The following is a 22,738-nucleotide window of genomic DNA, read 5'->3' as shown; positions in this document are numbered from 1 at the left end:
TGTATTATTTATGTAGTGATATGATAGCATGACCAGAAATTAATTAATTGTCCAAAAAGTAAGAGAAGAAAGCCTCCAGGTGGGAAAGACTGTAAAGCCAAGGAACTTTAGCATCTAATACTCTGCCAAAGTCCTTTAAACTCTTAGAAAAGTGGCCAACTCAAAGCTATATACAGTAGACCTGAACACATTCAGCCCTTGGTCTGTATGCCAACAATGAGCAATGGGTTCAAGAATGGGGTATGCACTCTAGTCCACGTGGGGCTAGTTAAATTCATGACATAAACACTGAAAAATCTCTTTCTTAACACCATACAAAATTACACAGATAATTGTTTCCATGTTTGTATAGCTAAGTAGAACGATTTTTTTTTTACAAATTATACAACAGCAATTTCAAAATTTTTCAATTGAATATATTCCTTTTCACATGTACATGAATATACTTAAGTTTTAACAGAAATTTAGGGGTTTTTTTAGTTACCTAACACTCCAAAGAAAATATCATTTTACCCAAAAAGTCTAACAAATAGAAATACCAATTTTTACCAACTGAACTAACCTAGCCTGAAAACTCTACACGTCCCTTTGAATGAGAAATTTTCCATTTTGTTAAATACTCCTGAAATATATGTGTTAAGATTTAACTTAACTTAAGATGTAACTACAGCTAAAAAGAAAGGAAAGAAGTTTTGAACATTTCTATACCTGCTTAAAGCTGTGTTTGTACTCTTTGCAAGCAGTTTCAACTGTAAACTTTGTACTAAATATGTTACAAAGTTTTGCACCATAGCCATTGCGTCCACCTGAAAAAAAACAACATATAGTAAACCAGGACCAGTTTAAATTTAGGACAATAAATCATATCCTAATTTATAAAATTTATTTTTCCTTGCATTTCAGGAGCAGAAGTGTTTAAATATACATTACAATTAAAATATAAAAGGATATTGTTTTTTACACTGACATTAGAGACGTAAATGTAAAGTTCTCTTTAAATACTGGTATCAAAAAAGAAAAAGTAAGATATTTCAAGTCTTTTTACTCTAATAAAGAGCTATATTAAGGGTGACTGAGTAATCACCTGTTATGAAACAGAAAAGAAAGAAAAAAATTAAGAAGGGGAAGCATATTGAAGAGTCACACAATGTCTTAACTGAATAAAACAAAGCACATTAAATAGCCTTGCCTGTAACTTTTTTCTCATCATCATCATAATTGCTGGACGTTAGTAGCTGCCCAAAGATTAAAGCAGGTACATATACTTTTTCTACTTTGTGTTCCACAACCGGTATCCCCTTTCCATTATTCCATATGCTGATAATGTTTGATTCCCTAGAAAACAGTGAAGACATTAAGCAAATGAATGCAGCCTCTGCATTCCTGTCTAAACACAGTAAATAAAATAAATACATAAAAACACAGCAAATATCCTTACCACATTTACTTAGAGCTCTAACAATTTTAATTACAAAAAACTCCACTTATTTTTGCTTATTAGATGTCTTGGAAGAAGGAGCTTAATTGTCCATACATAACAGTATTTCATAAGACAAAAATAACCACCTCAAAAAACCAAAAAGAATCTGTTTGACAAGCTTTCACTGTCAACATGAACTGCAACAGGATCCTGAGGCTTAAGAATTACACTCAAGTTAGAGATGTAGCTTTTAAGGTTTCATTGAAGTCCATCCAGACAAGTTATCATCTGTTTCAAATTGTTATTTCTGAGCTATGATGAACATTGTGACTTTATGTATCAGTGCCAAAATCCATCAATATCTGGCACCATTAATATTTCTAGCTCTTAACACAGAATTTTTGTTTCTGAGTATTAGAGAATTCAAAATCAGGACAGGTCAGGCAAATTTACACATTTACCATTTCCTTCCCACTCCATGATGAAAGTAGAAGAATCATGTCTTAGTATATTTATCCTAAAGGTTAGGTCTGAAATCTAGCTTTCTAAATAATTTATTATTCAGTTCAATGTCACTGAAAAGGTACTACTAAAGGAGCCCAATCAGCATCTATTTAAATACAGTACTTCTCACCAGAAATTATCCTTTCAAGTGTGCAGTTTCAAAAAATCATGGTAATGATGTATTTGCAATATGAAGTTTCAGTGTGATATAGATGACTAATTCAAACAATCTTATCCTAATGCTAAAGGAGTTAACACAGAAGTTTAAGAAGGGCAAAACTGTGTTACAAAATCTCAAAGCTGGTATTTAAGATCTGTAAGAAATCTGGTTGTCTATAGTCATGCACTGTCAAACTTTCACTTTATCATAAATTTAATGAACTTCTCATTAGAAGTTTCATTCAAACCTTAACAAATGGTTTAGGAAAGCAATTACTATAAATTCAGAATAGCAGCACTTACTGTTAACCACTTCTAATTCACCTCTTCATTTTAAAATATGAAAATAATAGAAATAATTCTAAAAATATTCTGTTTTCAAGAAATCCAATTTCATTAGTCAAATCATTTGTACAAATCTAAACTGCAATAGCACTGACAGGGAAAGCAAGTGAAAACAAGCTTTTACTTACGGATCAATGGATATTTTAATACAAGTCATATTCTTGTCCCTCTGCTTATTGTCAGCAGCATTTACTATGAAACAAAGTAGCATAAATTAACACTTCAGAGGCAATTCTTAATCTTTTGGTCTGTAAAACTAATTTTATAGATATTCCACCACCAGTTACAATAATCCAGGTATTTTTTAATCTGGTAGCTCCTTGTATATATTTCATATCTTAGCACTGAAGTATTTAAATATAACCAAGTACCTACAAGAATATATTTTTCAACCTTCTTATAATTACTGATTCTATTTCTAGCAGTCAGACTACCTCAGAAATAAATATAGAAGTGTATTTCTTGAGCTCATAACTGTTCTTAACATACTGAGCACTTAATTCTTCTCTTGTTGTTCTTGTTTAGATATTTATTGCAGCATGTATGTGAAAAACCCTAGAAACTTATATGCATCACCAGACCAGTTTACACATTGAAACCCACCAGAAAAAGTCACATCCATTAAGGGGTGTTTTGACTGCAGCAGAAGTTCTCTCTAAAGAGCCTGCAAGACTTGTAACTATCAGTCTACACAGTTTAGGATCTAAATGAGGATAACTGGAAATTAACATTTGATCAGAATTTAATTAAATTGCACTTCCAGGTATTCAAACTACAGGAAGCAGAAATGTGACTGTGGCCACTAAACATGAAAATAACACATTACAGTCATTTCCAGTATCTGTCTCATCATCCATGAAACAGATGAAAGTAAAACCCCAAAGCACCAAAGTACAATATCTTAACAGCTGACAAGGACCTCAGTCTAAGATCAGGTATTTCAAGGTGCTTTTGCTAAAACCATGAAGTGCAGTTTCACCCAAAAGCATGCATAGCTAAAATGTCCCATTTTCATAATGTTATTACACTGTCCCCTAGTTCTCAAACCACACTCTCTGGAGCACTTATCAGTGCCTCATAAAGCAGCAATAAGCCGTGAAGTACTCCAATAATGACAGAATACTGATCTTCCTTCTGAATGGGACAATATGGAAGTGGACTTCCTAACATGAAAAGCCAAAAAAGATATATGAAGTAGCACTGAAAACAGAAGCAATCAAACTAAATGTTTGATAAGCACTCCCATGTTTATCAAATTAATAAGTTAAAACTAATACTAAAAAAATATTAAGGATTATTTTCCATCTGGTAAAGATAAAGTCCTTATTGTCTCAAAGACAGCAATGCAGTAAAGCAATTTTAGAGATGTGGAAAAGTTGTGAACCTAATGAAGGTCATGAAAACTGACCTCGGTAGATCCTAATTTAATTAATGATGTAATCCTACCAATCCTTTAAACAGAACTTCATGAAAGCTGAGAAGTCCAAGATTTCATGTCAATTAGGCAAAAATATCAGTTCATCAGACAGCACACAGTATTCAGATATTCCACATCTCTACTGCTGATTATTTTGTCATCTGTACTGTCTGATTAGTCTGTCACCAACAGAGTATCATCAACCAGAAAGTAACAGTAACTCAGAGAACTGACACAATTTTCTAAAAATAATTCTTTTGTGCCTCAGCCATAGTGCTTTTTAATGGCAGTGTGATACATACTTATTTTAAAACTGTCTGAAGTCTAGATATGATCCATGGAAACTACGACCTCTGTCCCTCTGTACAGAAGGATGAAGTCTAATGATTGATGAAAGGATGATCTAAGTGAACAATCTCAGACAACTTAGAAGTTGCATTCCTTCAGAGAAATAATCTTCTTTCAAATGTCACTTTAAATTGTAGCCCTAATAACAGTTCACAGATTAAAAATCTTGCAACAATATTGATCATAAAGAACAATGTAGTTTGAACATTCAGTAACAAATATTTACATTTTCTTACAAGTTCAGCTGAAAACTCTTCCCTTTTAAACTGTTCTATAATTCTAGAATGCACTAGATTTTCATGCCCTATAGTTTAGCAGGACTCATATCTGGGATTTAAACTTAGATACAAGTTGATGTACTTTGAGAGCACTCAGAAAAGCTTGTACTCCATAATGCTAAGGCAAAATCATTGGTCAAAATACTTACCAAGAATTTCATCAAATATCTTGTACAACCCTGGAACAAAGGTAACTTCTCTGCAGTTCATTCCTACATCTTCATCATAAACCCACATTAACTACATGGAAACAAAATAAAAGTATTTACTGTCTTGGTAAACCAGTCTGTGATTCTCTTTCCTTCAGGAACTTTCCTCTTACAGTCTGATTACTGCAGGCATACAAGACAAAAGTAGAAGTGTGCAAAAGTTATAGCTGTACCCACAAAGAATTCCATAATGAAAATCCATTATTTTCTGCTTGGCAGGGAACTCCCAACAGTACAGACAGTGAAGTTCAAAGCAATTTGCAACTTCACAAAAACAACTGAAGAAAGTTCCAGCAGGAGGCTTAAATTCTCTGTTCTCTACCTAAACAAACAGACCAAAGCACTTTTGGACCTAGAACAAATGCTGCATAAAAATGAGCATACGTATGTGTGTGCACAAGGCACGTTTGTGAGCACACACCCATGCACACATAGCTGTCTGTTTACACACATAGGTGAGTGTTTGTGTTTTGACTGGATTTCAATAGTTTTGACCATATCTTTTCAGATCAACCAAGCACTCAACGCCTTACAGCAAGTCTTATCTCATCCCCTTCCTACACACACATACATAAACAAGACCACAGCTTTTAACTTTCTAATTCAGAATACTTAGAAAAGCAGAGATGCATCTATTTAATAACCAGAATAGACATTTCCTCATTAAAACAACAAAAACCAGTAAGACTGTAAATTTAGTGACACCTACCTGAGTTAAGGGTTCAACTGACCCAATGTAGGTATCTGGACGGAGGAGGATGTGCTCAAGCTGAGTCTTTTTCTGATAAACCCTCTCAACAGACATCTTCTTTGAAGTGTCATTTTTATTAATGCTTTCTGAGTCTTCCTTTTTTGAAGCATTCATCTGATTATCAAATAATGTCTAAAAAAACAAACCAAACCAACAATCAACCTCATTCAATCTGTCACTTTTGAGACATAAACAAAATCTGACAGAGATTCAAATTACAATCAAAACTTGTCATGTAATTTAAATGTTAAGTTTTCAGATGTATTAAGATAGAACTTGCAACAGAGAAAAATCAACAGATTACATGACAGATCCTTAACAAATTGTTGCATATTCAAACTTGCAATTTACTAAGCACAATAAACCAAAATAAGGAAACAACAACACAAAAGGCACCCATCTCTTCAGGTTAAGTATTTATAACATCCATTTTGTGCATAAGCATTTGAATCCAAACCACTGAATACTGTTCTAAATGGTAACAGCAATACCACACTTTTACATTGTAGTCTGGACAATTCATTCAGCAGGACTTAAGACACTATAATGCCTCTCCTACTAGCTTCTCAATTACTATAATTTACATTCTCTATTGAAGTGATCAAACCTGATACAATCCCAGAACGCTTTATGATGAAAGGAGAGACACTATTTACAAGAGCATATAGAGAAATGACAAGGGGGAATGGCTTCAGACTGAAAGAGTAGAGTTAGATTAGTTATTAGGAAGACATTCTTTACTGTGAGAGTGGTGAGGCACTGGAACAGGTTGCCCAGAGAAGCTGTGGATGCCCTATCCCTGGGAGTGTCCAAGGCCAGGTTGGATGGAGCTTCTGAGCAAACTGGTCTAGTGGAAGGTGTCCCTGTCCATGGCAGGAGGGTTTGGAACTCAATGATCTTTAAAGTCCCCTCCAACCCAGGTCATTCTATGATTCTATGAAATAAACCAAGGACTGTAAGAAGAGAGAATCACATAGGCTGATGTTGGAATTTAAACAGAATTCATGACTAATCTGTCTGGATTTTATGAAAAATACTTTGAAGAACAGTTTTATGGTAAACTAAGTCACTTTGGACAGGGAGGGAGGTGGGATACAGAGATTTGGTGCACTTTCAGCAATTTTTTTCCTGATAGATGCCTCCTTGCCATTGAATGAAAATCACATTAAAAAAAGGTTAATTGGAACAACCAAATATAGACTGGCCCTATTCTGAGACAGTAAAAGCATATAAACAAAGAAGCTAGTAATGACATTTTACAGTATGCATTCCTATCTATATAATGGAATTATCTGAATTATCTTAAAAACGACAGTAAATGTAACTTTAAACTCACATGATTTATTTGCCTGGCTAGAAGACATAAGAAATTCTGTCCCCACCCACCCAGTACCTGAAATAGCCTCCTTCTCTCAGAGGGGGTTTATGAACTCTGAAGCAGGTGTTACATGACCAGTAGAAACCATCACCAGACAAATAAAGAAGACAAAACCCACTTGCCACTCAGACAATTTTTTTCCCTCTCATTTAGCTGTTTCTAGTATGTGCCTATGTAAGAAAGTAAATACAGACTAAACTCCAACCCTCAATTAACCAGTCATCATGCAAATTTTGTGGCCAAGAGGAAGTGTAATCACTTCTCCTTTGATCTAGTTTTTGTTGCTCAGATAGCACTGAAAGCAAAGGACAAGAAAGCACATAAATCCATAGGAAAATGGAGCAAAGGATATTGAATTCACACAAACAACTTCAGCAGAACCAAAAAGGCCAAACACCAACCTACAGCACACAACTCTCCACATATTAATCTCATTTATCTTCTCCAGCTTCTAGTACTCAGGCTTTGATGCCTCTACACGTCCCCAAGCCCAGCCAAGCCAGCACAAGAAAAAAGCATTTAATTCTATTCATAACATGGGAAATTACCTTTCTCCTCCAGATTTAGAGATCACATTTTTCTAGTTTATTTATGCAAATTGTAGGAAACATACTTCCAGAACTTTGAGAGAGGCAGATTGTGTGCACCAGTGATGACAACAACCAATTATTTGGCCACAAGTATACCTGAACGTGCCAAATGAGAATAAAACTCTCTATTACTACTCCTGTATCTGACAGCATCCAGAGGAAAAGAGGAAAGAACCCAGGGAACCTCACAATCTGGCACCAGGATTACATGCAGCAGAGCTGGAACCACAACACTAGCTCTCATGACTATTCTTCTGGAGTCTATCTCATTTTCTGCCAAACAGGGAAGTTGCAAAATCACATGGGTGATTAGAGGGCTTTGGTATCCAAGTTAATTTAGCCTTCACAGTTATTTAGTTTTAAACTGTGATAACCTTGTCACCATCACCCTAAAAATACTAGCTATAGATTAATTAAGCAAGCAGAAAAGGAACAGAGCTTTTCAAATAAATACAATAAACTGATACATGGAAGAGGAGAAATAAAAATTGTTACAAAAGAAGCACTGCCAATAGTTGAAACACATTTTTTTTTTCATTTAAGTAGTTATGTGAATGATGCCCAGGCTTCCAATGAGTTTCAGTGTACATGTATATAAATATTTTTTATTTTATTACCATCTTTGACATCATATCTCATAGGAATTACCCTTAGCTCACTTACTGGTCCCACAGCTCTGTTAACACTGTTTTACTATGCTCACTTGTTCTGAAGGGACCACTGGCTAGCAGGAAAATAGTATAATACTTCCCAGATTAAATAAGTGATGGAAAAAATGGAAGAGAGGACACAAAATTTACATGAATGCAAAAGAATTCCAGGTGCAAAGGCCATCAAAATCTTGTTCAAACAGAACTGTTTTGTTTGCTCACAATTCTTAGGCTTTAAGGAGTTTTTACAGTCAGGGAAGTTTGTGATAGGCTGTTACCATGATAGTTCTTCAGCTGACATGTATATCAGTATTATATTCTCAGGACAGCTCTCCAAAATGCTTCTGCTCATCCAGTGTGAGAACTGGGATCTAACCACGCATCCCAACTCAGCAAACACATTAACACAAAGTGAGAGCTTAAACCTTAGCTTAAAAATTTAGGCTACAATTTTCCTACCTCCAATAGCAAAAATGCTATGGGACAAGTAGAGTAAGAGTCAGAAGATTTGCAAAAGTCTATTTTATTGTGACTGAGTAACTCTAGAGTGGGGAAAACTTACAGAATAGAATGTTGGGAAGGGATTTCTACAGGTTACTGCCTTTAATACAATGCTAGGAAACACATTTTTGCTTTCCAGTGAAAAACTGGGCAGCTGACAGTTTAGAGTTTATACTTTCCAGTTTATCAGTAATAAATGTAGAGTATCAAAACTATCTTCTCTGGAGATGCTACTTTCAAATCGTTGTCATGTTGACAGGCAAGGGAGGTCATACCAAAACAAACTCTGCTGCCTAAACAGAGTTAGCCTTGCAGAAGTGTCCCTTCCTGGGGACACTTACAGTTTGCTGTAGGCCAGCATTAGTAAGGATCTTCTGCCACTCTACTCCCTGGGACACCCATGTCCATTATTGTCTATAACACACTCATTGGAAGACAATGTATGATTTAAGAAGGGAGAAAAATACACAAAGGATCAGCATAACATATTTTCTTTCTGCTCAATGATTTGAAAAAAAAAAATTAAAAAAAGGGAAAAAGTAGTCTTAAAGAACTTTAATGCTACAGTTTTTAAGACATCACAAAGTATGCCAACTTAAATGTTCATTTCATTATCATAAAGGACAGATTTTATTCATGATGCATGATTTTATTCATACAACCCTTCAAGAATCATACATATTCTGCACGTAAAAACTGTTGTGTTACAAACATTCAGAACTTATTTAACATGCTATTGAAACACAAGAATAAAAGCAAAAGCCCAAAAGTATTCAACCATACAAATGAATGTAATTATTCAGGTATGCAGGGATCAGAAGTCCACAGAACTGCAGTTTCCCAGGCCAAGCATTTTGAGCTGTGCTGTACCCAAAAAACAAATTCTGAATCTCTTCATCTCAAATGGACATTTTTAGAGTTCAAGTGATGCTTAGAACTCATTCCAAAAAAGAGGATCTTCATCACCAAACACAAGATGGAGATCTATGGACACAAACAGCTCCCACAGTCTTCACATTTTGTGTTCCTTCATAAAAAAACCAAAATGAAATTTAAGTCTTTCCAACTTCTGAATTTCTACTACTTAAAACATAAATAAATGCAACAGGAAAGTCCTCCCCTGCCTTTTTTTTTTTTTTTTTTACTGGGCAAGCACTTAACCACAGTGCTGTTTAACTGACAATCTCTGCTGTATATTTTGGAATTGTCTCAAGAATGCCTTTTGTATTCTGTCCTGTACTAAAGATCTTGGTATTGTTAAAGCTCCAATAACACTTCTCAAAACAGCACCAGCTGTTGTTTCATGAGAAAACCCCTAAAGAGAATTAACCAAGTGTCACAAAGGGCTTAAGTCTTCTGCTTCACAGTAAGACTGCTTTTTGCTTGTTTGTTTACAGGTTACCCAATGTTCAAGGTCTGCTTTGCAATTTTAATCTTGCCAACTTTTAATTATTTTTTTTAGACACAGCGTATGACTTCCCCAATGCTCTTGTGATATTCAAGACTTTACAAATTCTTACTAATCTTGTGGACTTTCTAACCCTCCAGACTGATGACAAATACACACATATGGGTAAGTCAACAGGAGGACCATGCTTAAGCAGTTTGGAAAGCTACAACTTATGGCATTGTTCATCCTTCTTCAAAGATATGCAGTCATACTTCATACAGTGACCTCTGATGGTGCCAACTTTCTACACGCTCTTTAACACAGCAGAGTGACAACTGGATAGAAAAACCCCAATTCTCAGCTGACAGCAATTGCTGCACAGGTTACCACATCACGACTATTGTGCATGCTGTCACAAACAGGTATTATCATGGCAACTGCTTTCCCCAGAAGGATTGAAAGGGCTTCCCTTTTGAAGTAGTTTTTGCCTTGAATTTATCCACTAATGTGTGAAAGCTGCAGTCATTCTTTCCTTTGGTGATCTCCAGAGCCAGAACCCAAGTAGCCACTGATAGACAAAAGTTTGGCAACAAGGCTTTTACTGTCTACCTTCAACCCATGAACTCACATATTTTGCTTTGGCAACTTCTTTCTTCACATTTTACCTCCTTTTTTTTTCCATGTTGTGTTCTCACCCATTGATATTTCTATGTACAACAAGGCATGTATGACATCCATATTAAGTCAGAGATTTTTATTGCCTTTTTGTAATGAAAACTGGGTCATGTCATCTTCCTTTGTGTTTTGAGCCACTGTGCTGAGTTTGGTTAATTATGCTGCAAACAGCTGTACTTAATACAGCTAAATCTTAATACACACTCAACCTAGAGAGTTTGGCAGCACCAGAGAAAAGCTTCTCCTATCAAAAGACACAATAACATGTAAAGCTACAACAAAGAAGGCAGGTTTCATCATCAGTTTCAAACTTGCCATATCTGGAATATACATCCTTGGCTTGACTCCTTACTTTAAGTGAAGTAGATGAATTCTTTAATCTACTTTAAGTAGAAGAATTCCACACCATAGAAAGTTGAAGAACCTGAAAAATCTTAATATTAATGTCTCTCCCAACTTACACAAACTTAATTGTGTATTGGTCACTGTCTTATTCTCCTCCACTGCAAAATATCTCCATACAATAACCCAAACAAACCATTTTTTCTTTCGTCTGCCCATTCCTTCTTACCCTTGTTAGGTAATAGGCATGAAAAGGGCTCATTTTCTACATTGGCAGACAGGCATAAGTGAGCCTAGAAAAGAATATGTAGGTGAACAAGAAGTTTCCTTCCCTTTGGCTCTGTCTTTTCTGACGTAAATGCATAAAACTACTCCATATAATGAATACTCCTGATACATACTCCTGAGTAGGCAAATGCAGCCCTGGGACATAACAATTTAGAAAAGTACCTGCCACGTGTCCTACATTTCCTTAAATAAAGTGTAAGATAAGCACATTTAGTGGGACAAGACATTAAATTTTGAGTGTAATTAAGCTGTAAAACCTTGGGAAGTTAATTAAGTAATGAAATCCAGGGATAACAGTTCAAAACAAAACTACCTCTTCTAAGGGAGATATGCTATACTTCCAAAAAAATAAGTGTATAGGTGCATTATGATAATTGCTAGGGGATTCTATAGATAACATGTACTTGACTGTAGTGTGCCATACTGGATCATAATGGCCTCTTCTTGCCCTAGAAAAATAGTCAAGGAATAAAATTTTACCTAAATATTTTACAATCTTCCCAAAGACAGCTCTGGCTGAGAATACCTCCCACCATGAAAACAAAACTGGAGGGAGTTTCAAAATAAACCACTCTCCTGCTGTGTTTAACAAATGGTTGGGCTCTCCTGCCAAGATGAAAACACACAAAAGTAACAGTTCCCTTTTACTACAGCAGATTTCCATAGACTGTTGCATACCATTAGTGACATGAACTAAATCTCTCTATCACATCCTTCTCAAAGCTAATCATGGAAAGGAGTTCTTGGAAAATTCACCCAGAACTAGTCTCACCAATGAGACTAATCCATTTGTTCATTTAAAATTCCTATTTTTTTTTTTAATTTCTTTTTTTTTTTTTTAATTCCCTGATTCTGACACTTCACTCTGGACTCTGAGAGCATCACATTACGTAGAGTTTAGTGACGATGATCCGGTAATGGAATAGCTTCAGAATGGTCAAATTTCCCTGTTATAGAAAACCAAAACTATTAATTGCTGCCAAAAGGGCAAAAGTCCTTCTTTCTTCCCTCCTCCATTCCTTATAGTGGAATCAAATCCACCTCACAACAATCTGGTTCAGGAAGCAAACATAGCTTTTCCCCATTCTTCATCAACCAGAAGCAATCCGTTGTCCGCTAGCTCACCTTTCTCAACGAGCTTTCTAGAGAATCAGATAACTTAGTGGTGCAAGGAAATGAGAAGAAACATACAACTAGGATTATATGGTTAAAAAAACCCCACACTTTTCAACAGGTATTGCTAGATTGCTTAGCTACACAATGGAATAACACTCCAGGAATTACAGAGCTTCATCTTCATAGTAAATATCTAAGCATCAGAAAAGTAGCATCATTTTTATTTTAGGATTATTAATACACAACGTATAGGCACACCAGATTTAAACAAAAATTTAGGGATCTTTCTCAATTCTTTTTGAAGAATAACACCTTTGTGCAAATATGTATGCTCACTGTAACTACGAACCAGAAAATTATGTGTATTGTTTCAAACATGAATTCACTTTCAGTCATATTAAGTTAGTACAGCAACAGTTATGCTTTATTTGGCACAGGCTTGTCCACAACCACCAATGCATTCAGATCCTGATCTTTTCTATGTTCTTTAAAAGCATCTGCCCTTGAATGATGACAATTAAATTGAATTTTATTGCTAAATTTTTCTGTTGGTCTGAAATTTTTTTAGTTGTCTATCCACTGTCAAGTTCTACTATAATACTAAATTTTTCACTACTCACACAGTATCAAAAAGTACACCCATGGATGATGTGGTAATAGATTAATCGTCTAAGAATCTCTTCAGCTAAAATTCAGAGGCAAACAAGGGAAAAAGTACTCTAACATAAAAAGGAACTTATTAATGTTATACTTTAAGACACTTTATGACTGTTTTCTTACAGATTCTGCTAACAGTAGTCTTTGGAACCACTGGCTGAAGCTGTTTGATGACAGAATGACCAAATCTTTTGTCATTTGTGTTTGGTCCACTGTTTCACCAGCCAGCTCACACACAAGAGCTCCACTAGCCAAGAAATCAAAAAGTTAGAAGTTCAGACATCTGCACTTCAGGTTATCAGTATCTGCTGCAATTTATAACTCATTGTTTTGCACATACTTTACCTTTTCCTAATGCTTTACTGCATCACTAGTTTGAGCACTGTGAAAGTATTCCAGACTCCCAGCACATTTCCATTTCCCAGCTGCAAGGATTACTTGCCACAACCTGATAGATTTTTGTTTCTGAAAAACAAAATCCTTGAAACCCATACAGGTTGTATGTCAAGTACCACATCAGCAGTGTGATATTTTCTTTCAGTTGCTCTGGGTTCTATGGAAGCTTGAATCCATATCACACTGCAAGGTATTTTTTCCCTGCTCACCCATCTTCATTATTAACAAACAAACTTTAGGAAAAGCTTTGGGCAGGACTAAGGCAACTTTCACGATGTTCATGCTGCAAGACAGCACAGGGGGAGAACAAACCCAAAAGGGTAGTTTTTGAGCTCATGTTAACTGGCATACATGAAGTTTTTATTTCACAGAGCACCCCAAACCCAGACTTTTCTAGTCAGGTTCAGGACTACCAGTCACACCACATTAGTAATAGAGGAGAGCCCAAATATCATTCATAGGTTACTTATCCAACTGCACTCTTCAGTGGGAAGCAATCCTCTGCTGAACAAGAGAAGCAAATTCTTAAATTCTCACCAATGCAACAGCTTTATGTTCTAGAATGTAGCTATCAGTATATTAGAAATTGTTTATAATAGCATACCTTTATGTTATTTGCCTGTCTACCTTACTTCGAAATACTAAAATACCTTGACTGTGATACATTGGATTTTCATACTTTTAACACACATGGTGCCCTAAAAAGTAATGCAATATGATCAATAGAAACTATTAGAAGTCTGCTCCCTGGAACCTTCCACAGAAAAGCAATATATTTACTTGCAACATATTTACTTAACACAAGGGACCACACAGAATAAGCTTTTTTCCTTTTTCCTTCCAAAAAAACTATCTCAAACATTGAACAAACTCTACACATTCAATACCCCATACTACATTTTGTCCACACTAAAAACTACTTTTTTATAATTAGAAGCACCTATGATAATACAGCCACATTTTCTGGTATTCCCTAATTTAAAAATCTATTTTCTTCTGCCATATTAAGACAAATATGAATCCAGTGTTCCTTTAAAAAATAGTTGCTGGAGTTTAATTACCCAGTTCCTACTATGCAACATCTACTCCTCCTCTGGAGACTTTACAAGCCTTGAAATCTTTTATAAGCCTCATAAATATACTAAAAATTCTAGTCTCAATCCTGTAGTAAATTCCACAAAAAAGGAACAGAGGGTTGGTGTTCCAGACATTGACAGCAATTCAGAAGGAAGAAAACAGATGCATCAATGAGTCAATAACGACTTAACGCTGTTCTAAAACTCCCTTCTCTTCCTCAGCCACTCATCCTCCCACAACAACATTCATATCAAGTGCAGAAGCCATTAGGAAAAATCTTTCAGGACTGTTCATTAAAAGTGCTGACAATCTTGAAGATCATCAAAACTGTACCCTTTAATTTGCTATTTGAGAATTGTGTCTTGGCAGGCAGAAGAATCAACCTTTCCATAAAAGGTACCATATAAAAGACTCATAAAATAACTTCAAATATATTTGGAAATTAATTTTTAAATTGTTTTGCATTTTCATCACCTATTACCTGACATGTATGCTTATCACTCAGCTATCAAAGAAGAAAGTCTACATGGCATATCCTGAAAGACTTAACTAACACCAGGAAGGGCAGGTAATCATGTTAACATGATACAATTTTAGATCTGTTTTCTCTCAAGCATCTGGACCACTTGCTTCTCCCCCCCCCGCAAACCAGTATGGAACCTCTTCCTCTGCCCCCAGCCAATTTCTCACATGCTCTTACAGTCTCCTATTTGAGATTTTAAGAAAAACCCTCTTCTGCATCTGCTTAATACCAAAAAAGAATAACTCCTTCTTGCAACCACTCTCTTCCAAGCAACTTGCCTCCCTTTTACTCCAAGATTGTGACATGACATCTCAACGTTCCCATGATGATGCTGTAACACAAGAGCGATGGAAAACACTAAGTTAGGATCACTAAACGTAGTATGACAGAAAATACTACCTCAGCTGACAAAAAGCTCTGTGCTGACGCATGGAGTAGCAGCCTGAATGACTACAGGTAGCAGAACTCTCTACATCAGCTGGACTGAGACAAAGTTACTTTTCCCCAGACACCTTGCTATTCTTGTGCCTTTATATCACGGCACACAACTAGGGAATAAACACAGGGCTGAAGTGTTCACACACTACAACACTACAGCTTCTAAAAATTCCAAATAGCCCAGAGCTACCATGGATTACACAGCTGGAAATATCTCCAGTGAAGCTCACCCTATCCATTTCTCATAAGTAAAGATGCCCTGCTTAGGGGACGACCCCAGAATTCTAACTGCTCTTATAGAAACATTACATATCAAGTTATCTGGTTGCAAGAATTTTTTTTTATTGTTTTTTTCCTCTATCTCAGCTTCTTTTGATTTACAGGAAAATAACTCCTCAGTGTTATCTTACGTACTTTGTCATGACCAGAAAATTTTATTTCTTACTCTATCCTAAAGATTCCTTCAAAGATTGAGAAAGATGGTGTGAGTTTCTGGCACCTCACTAATATAGACATTTGCCCACTTTTTCATACATTTGCTTTCCTCACAAGTTTCTATTATCTGAAGAAGGAACAGGAATCCCAATACTAACTAGGCCCACTCATTCGCCAAAGAAGAGCAAAAGAAATCAAGACATGTGGGGTCCATGAGAGGAGACTGTTTAATATCTCAACTGCAATTCTACTTCACAAATCAGGAAAAAAAAAAATAGTAGTTTAAGCATTTTAATCCTCTTTTACATATTTATATTTTTTTTTCCTTTAAGGTAGCTTTTTTAATTATGTCCAAAGGAAAATATAGATCTGGTGTTTAGGTCTGAACCCTTCAAACATGTTCTAGCTCAAGCAGATTTTACACTAACTTGGCTAACACCCTTTTTTCTTACTTGCTGAAAAAACCCATTAAAATTGCTAGATGTGCATAGTGTAACAAATACACAGATTTATCACTTTCAAAAATAAAAAAAAAATAGAAGCAGTACTTTATTTTCAGTGGCAAAATGTATTCCTATGTAAATTGGAATTGCACTGAGACACAGACAGGATATTAAAATAGCTTTATTAAATGAAACTAGATGAGCTGATATCATAGAAGAAGTTAACAACTCACTTCAAAACACAGCTTAAAAGGACTTAGTTCATAAGAGTAAAAGCACTTGCAATCACACTGAAATTTTAAAAACAGCAGATTTGATGCTCACTTGTCAGGGGGAAGAAGAATATTTTTCTGCTTTTCACACCAAATTTTTGAGTACTCATTACTGAAATACCTGAAGAAAACAGCTAGGAAACACTTTTGAATAGAAATTATTTAAGAGCTGGTTTATAACTTACTTATGTGCAACAGTTTTCTATATTTGCAATAGAAATAAATATTTGGTGCTTGATCTTGACACCTTGTTTTTAATGCTAGAACTTAAAACATACATCAAATTTTAGTATTTATTTTCAAAGTTATCTAATAACATTTTTTATGCCCTGATTTAGAATTTACTTTAAATCTGGAATATTAGAAGATACCAATGTTACAGTAAAAGTACTTGAGAAGACACCACTATGTCTGCAAGCATGAAATTTTCAAAATAGACGTCTTCACACAATTATACATATTTTGAACTACATAATTTTTTTTGCTCAATCTGCTTTTGAAAACATTCAACGCAGAATAATATTTCCACTGTGGGTGGCTTGCAAGAAATTTTCCTCATTTGAAACAGTAAATTAAGTTTTCTATAATAGTTTTAATTCTTAAGTTTTCTATATATATATTCTATAATATATCTCACTCCCAGGGGTAGAATTGCTCCCATCCATCAGCTATGAATCACATTCATATGCTTTTCATTAACAGAAACATAAACATGCATTTACAGACTGCCTTTGCACAAAGACACACAAGACAATCTAGATGCAAGGTAAAGACCTCTGGAAAAATAAAGTCAATGCAAATGAAACACTAAATTTAATCAGTAATTTTTTCAGACCTAAGCTGTCTATCTCAGATTACTTACATGTTCTTTTATTTGGAAAGGTTACTTTATCTGTCCAAATAAAGCAATTCCTTACTTTCTCTTTAATTCAGCACAGTCATCTTGGAAATTACATGTACACACACACAAATCACACAGGTTGAGCATTAACAGAGTGCACGTGCACCCTTCCTCACCAAACACATAAAGTAATAGCCCACAAACCTTCTAAAATCAATTCCTCCCCAAACACTGAGATATACATTCCTTCCTAGATTTGGTTACAATTTAGCTCCCCACTCCTATGCATTCATCACTCTATGCCAGGACAAGGTTTCCTCCCAGCTCAGAATAGAGGCTGCAGATGCATGTACTGAGCTGTGGGACACAGCTGCTGTCAAAGATGTGGCCCTGATCCTGTTCCAGTACCAAGCCTCCACTTGATATCACCTCTATCACTTCTTTCATCCTGCATTATTCAGCACTCTGACAAGAAGACTGGACTACAAAAGTATTTAATGAATGGTGGTGGGGAGGGTAGGGTAAGAAGCAGCCACTTTTTTTTGGGGGGGAGGCAAACCAAAACATCTGAGGAATCCCTCTTCAGAACTATTGTGTCTGACTCGCCCAATTGAGCCACAAGCATTTCTCTCTGGTGCTAGAATATCTAGGAGAGTCATGACATCCCATTACAGCACTGCTTCCTTAAGGGCAGTGGAATCAGGAATACAACAAGACCAGGAAGGAATGCTGCTTCCCCTCAACTGCTGGACGTAACTATATAGCTCAATACGCATTCTGTTTAGTAAAAGTAAATATTAATATTAATACACTGGGGCAAGTATTTCAGGTACGACCTTCCTTTCATTGTATAGCTGTGAAAAAGGGAGGGGGAGGAAGGGTAAGGACACACAGGACAAAAAACCTCCCAGTTTTCTAGTCACCATAATAGCAAAAGACAGACGCTTATACTAAAGCAAGAGAAGAGCACTGAAACAAGGCTTGGCAACAACACAAGACTTTTCCACCATGCCCCGCCTGCTCTGCAGACACCACAGTGTAGCAGAGGAAAGATAAGACAAACTAACAGCACATGTAACAAGTGTTACATATGTGACAACTGCGTCCCAGCCCAGCTGCAGCCAGCAGAGAAACAGAAGGCCTGATCCAGATAAACTAATGGAAAGAACAGGAAACTAATTCTGAGCTTTAACCTGGGTCTGCAGAAGCAACTAAAGAGGTCTATGGACTCAGGAATAGGAGCTTCAACCACCTACTCCTCCTTTGAAATGAACAGCAAATAAAAAGGATAAAGGACTATTTACCCTTGGTTCACCTCTAGGATAGTATGTTTATTTCAAAAAACAAGATTTCATTAGGACTTGGTCATATTACTGACCATATCTGCCAACTGTTTGTCCTTCAGGCAGACAGAACCCTGACAGCTTACAGAAACAGACCCGTGATAGAGCGGTAACCCAATGCAACTCCTGAGGACGCCGTCAGAGCCCAATGCTCTCCCTCCAAGCACTATATTTGGCAGAAAAAGGGAATTCCTGTGTTGCTCCCTTTCAAAAGCCCCTGCTCCCAAATCAGAGGAACAGTCAAAGCTCAGTGTAGCAGTGATGGGCAGATCCTTGGGGCAGCAGAGGTCCAGTTCAGATTTCAGACACAAGAAACCTGCCCGTAAAGTTAGAAACCGCCCAGTGCAGAAGCCATAACCAGTGAATTATGGCACGTCACTAGAAGTTATCGGACATTATTCAAAAGGAAGACTTGCTTTAATCCTCTCAGAACATATTAAAAGCCAAATCAAACTGGAAGTCATCCCTTTCTAAAGTTAAAAGTACATGATTTCAGATGGAACAGTGAAAGAAAGACAAGGTCCCTTTAAAAGGACTAGTCTGGGCTTTATTTGTTGGAGCTTTTTTTTTAAAAAAAAATAAATTGAGCCTACTATCTTATCAATTACATACATTCTTCAGATTTTTAAAAAATGGCAGTATTAAATTAGAAGTTATTTTTAAAGTAAACTTTGATTCTTCTGAAAGATGCTTATATCTGAATTTAGATTATTTGAAAGGCTGGTTCTTTTCACTCACCAATATACATCTACTGTATTTATTCAAACAAGTATAACCTAAATATATGCAATATTTCCATCTACTAATAATAGTAATACTAATCTACTAATAATATATATATTTCCACTCCATGTAGGAGCAGATATTAATGATATTTTTTCAAAAGAGAAGTCACATGAACACTTGGCATATATTCACTTCAAGCTAGCATTTCCTAGCCCCAAAACCTGTCCCTTTCACCAAGGACAGGAAAGTAGAAGTAGAGTTCAGAGTCCTAAATTATTATCTGCACTCTCAGCTTCCATTTATCAGGCTCATATAGCTCTTAGGGTAGAGGAGAAAGTCTTGAAAACACTGACAGAAGTGATTAAATGTTGCTTGTTTGAAATACTCAGTGTTACTTGCAATGACTTCACTTCCACTATAAAAGGCATATTTACCAAAGTAAATAAATAAATAAATGCAATAAAATTAAGTGCTATTACTGTGCCATTACAATTCATTTTCTGTAGGTCCTAAACACACACAGACACTAAAGAATTATTTCTTTTGTTCACAGTAAGTTTTCCTAGCATTAGGACATGCCATTACATTTCACCAAGGAAAACTCTCCTAGTTACAAATCCATATTTTTGTAACTAACTCTTAATACAATTTAGCACTTTTGTGAGTGACATGTGGCGATTACCTGCTAAAAGTAATTTATATTACTCTGTTAAAACTCCACCTTGTACCAACTATTAGAGTGCAAGGCTTCAAGTTGATTTCAGAAAATAATCAACCAGATGAAGAAAAAAAGAGAAGCTATTAAAAAAACAAGCAAATACATTGTATAAATCAGAGGTTATCTTGGTTTGTCTTCAGTTAAATAATGCTAAATTACTTTCCCAATAAACATTTTTAGTTATTATACTCTCATGTGTTCCCATCACTGGTAATTGTGCCTAACTAGATATATTTCCTCAACTTCTGTTACAGTTGAAAATGCAGATGACTTACTGTTTGTTTCCATAAACATTTAACTCCTCTTGCTTTTAAAAGTAAAAACAGGTATCAACTGATGCTTATATGATGGCTCATTATGAAATTCACTCTAGGGTAAATTCTCTATTATAGGAAGTACCTTTCCTTTTTCATAACTGCATGTAATTCTTTCCTACCTACAAGCATGCTCTTGAATCACACCCAAAGCTGAAGTTACAAGCACAACTCTTTACTAAAATGCAAAAAGCTGTGTTATGTACACAGGATCTGCTAGTTTGAAACATAAATTAACATCCCACCAGTTTTAAGTGTTTCCTCATCTTTAGAGCCAGACTTTCTTCTGTTACCCTACAATTGTTTAACTCGTGGTTTTATTAAGAAACCACAAACTACAGAGAATACATTACTCAGACAGAGAAGCATCCTAGTGGTTTCAACACACTAGCAAGAATTCTAAAGAAATCAAGGTGGTTTCAAAACGACTTACAACCAAACTGCAAATTTTTTCATATCCAGCAGATATATGGCAAGCAGATTAAAGTCAGACAGCTGAAACTATTCTGTCCCTACCTCTGTACCTCTCACCCTCCTCAAAGATAGCATATGATCACCTACAAATGAACAACCACCTAAACCAACATTTCTTCCAGCCTGGCACACTGGCCATGGCCCCATCCAATTCAGTGCTACAACAATATTGTTCTTTTGTATGCCAGTATTCTACAGCTGACATGGAACAGGTCTGGTTTTAGGAGCTGGCTCAGAAATCCCACCTTCACCATTTAAAATGCACATGTGAGAAAGAAAGAATGCCCCACTGTTTTCTGAAAAAATAAATGAACATAGCTTTAACTAAAATCCGATTATTTCCCTACAACTACTCTGAGTTGACAAAAACACTTCTAAGTTTTACTGCTTTTAGAGAATGAAAAGTTTGATCATTTCCAGTTGTAGGAAACTGTTGACTCACCATAATTTCAACCCCATTACATTTAAGGACACGTTTCCATAAAAATGCCTATTCAGTAATTTTCACACTTCATTCTGCAGTTTTCTGTATGAGCTGTAAAACTTTCAATTACTTGGTCAAACCTAGATGGTAAAATCTTAATTCTGAGGAGCCATCCAAAGACCATAGTTGACAAAGATTGCAAAGTATTGTGCAAAGAAAGAATAACTTTAGCTTCTCAACTTAGACATGTTCCCATGCCTAAACTGTCTGATTACAAGTGGCACACCCAGAAACTTGCACGTTTTTTTAATATGCCTTTCCATGGTGCCAGCTCCTTAAAATTAAGGAGAATTACCAACATAAAATGCAGTAATTAGAGCCATGGAAAGAGTCCACCATCAGAACACACAGGATTTGTTCACTCCAATAATACTTCTTTTTCAACAGCTCCAAGATGTAGACAGGAACAAGTTAGCTATTATTCTGTTTAACTTTAAAAGTTCCCACCTCTGTAAAGCACACATGTCTGATTAAAGATACCTCACCACCTCTCCATCAAGATGTACTGTCTTCCACTTAAACATTAAAGTTACCCATCTATGCTGAGCAAGAGAAAGGCAGGGGAGTTAGTGATGGGCTGAACTAGACCCCTTCAGGTCACCTTGGCTCCTCCTTCCTCTCTCAGGTCTCACCAAAACCTGAGAGCATCCACTTGTACTACTGGCGTGGGGAGCACCTCTGCACTGGCAGCCAGGGCTTGTACTCTGAAAGGAGGCTCAAAAGGATTCACCAGTTCTAGAGTCAGTTATCACCAGCACCCTCTCTAATCTTAGTACTTCCAACCAATCCACGCAAGGCAGTGAAGCACCCCCTTTCTTGGGTCTGTTACAGAGTTACAACTTTTGCAAGATGATGAAGTTGAATGCCAAGATGGAATAGCAAGCACACAGCGCCTGCTTCCTGTCTCTGAAACTTGGGAACTTGAGGTATTGTCCTTTCACATAGTTGGAAAAAAAAATGGGATCAACACAGAGACCCTCTGCTAGCCCGCAAAGGCTTTGCTCTAGAGATAAGAGGTAATACCTGCAACTCTAGCGGGACAGACAGATACCTCGCTTTGGAGGACAGCGACTTCAAGACAGCCCTGATGACCCACCCGCTCCCCGCAGGAGCTTTCCACCTGTGTTCTCACAGCCTGGCCTCTTCCCTACGGCTCCCAGGACCCCGAGAAGCCCCTCACAGGGATAAAAGCTCCCCTCCTGCAACAGTAATTCCAAGCCCAGGCTTCCTCCTCCT

General features: G+C 36.4%; 1 protein-coding gene across 21 annotated transcripts in view; it reads right to left on the bottom strand.

Annotated features, from left to right (window-relative positions):
- TOP2B (DNA topoisomerase II beta) overlaps nucleotides 1-22,738 on the bottom strand; it is a 73,762-nt gene that overhangs the window by 35,564 nt on the left and 15,460 nt on the right. For 14 of the 21 annotated variants that reach the window (XM_086851195.1, XM_086851203.1, XM_086851187.1 and 11 more), the window contains 5 exons: nucleotides 5,390-5,563; nucleotides 4,621-4,711; nucleotides 2,557-2,620; nucleotides 1,190-1,335; nucleotides 709-806 (listed from right to left, as the gene is read on the bottom strand). In XM_086851195.1, coding sequence (XP_086707321.1) covers nucleotides 709-806; nucleotides 1,190-1,335; nucleotides 2,557-2,620; nucleotides 4,621-4,711; nucleotides 5,390-5,545 — 555 coding nt within the window. In that variant the 5' untranslated portion in view covers nucleotides 5,546-5,563. The remainder of the gene's footprint in view (nucleotides 1-708; nucleotides 807-1,189; nucleotides 1,336-2,556; nucleotides 2,621-4,620; nucleotides 4,712-5,389; nucleotides 5,564-22,738) is intronic. The other 7 variants (XM_086851254.1, XM_086851235.1, XM_086851226.1 and 4 more) reach the window with 1 other exon arrangement.

Source organism: Cyanistes caeruleus, chromosome 1, assembly GCF_971803275.1.
Source record: "Cyanistes caeruleus chromosome 1, bCyaCae1.hap1.1, whole genome shotgun sequence".
Classification (NCBI taxonomy): Eukaryota; Metazoa; Chordata; class Aves; order Passeriformes; family Paridae; genus Cyanistes; species Cyanistes caeruleus.
The sequence above is the reverse complement of the archived record's forward strand: the minus strand, read 5'-3'. Positions and strand labels throughout refer to the sequence as shown.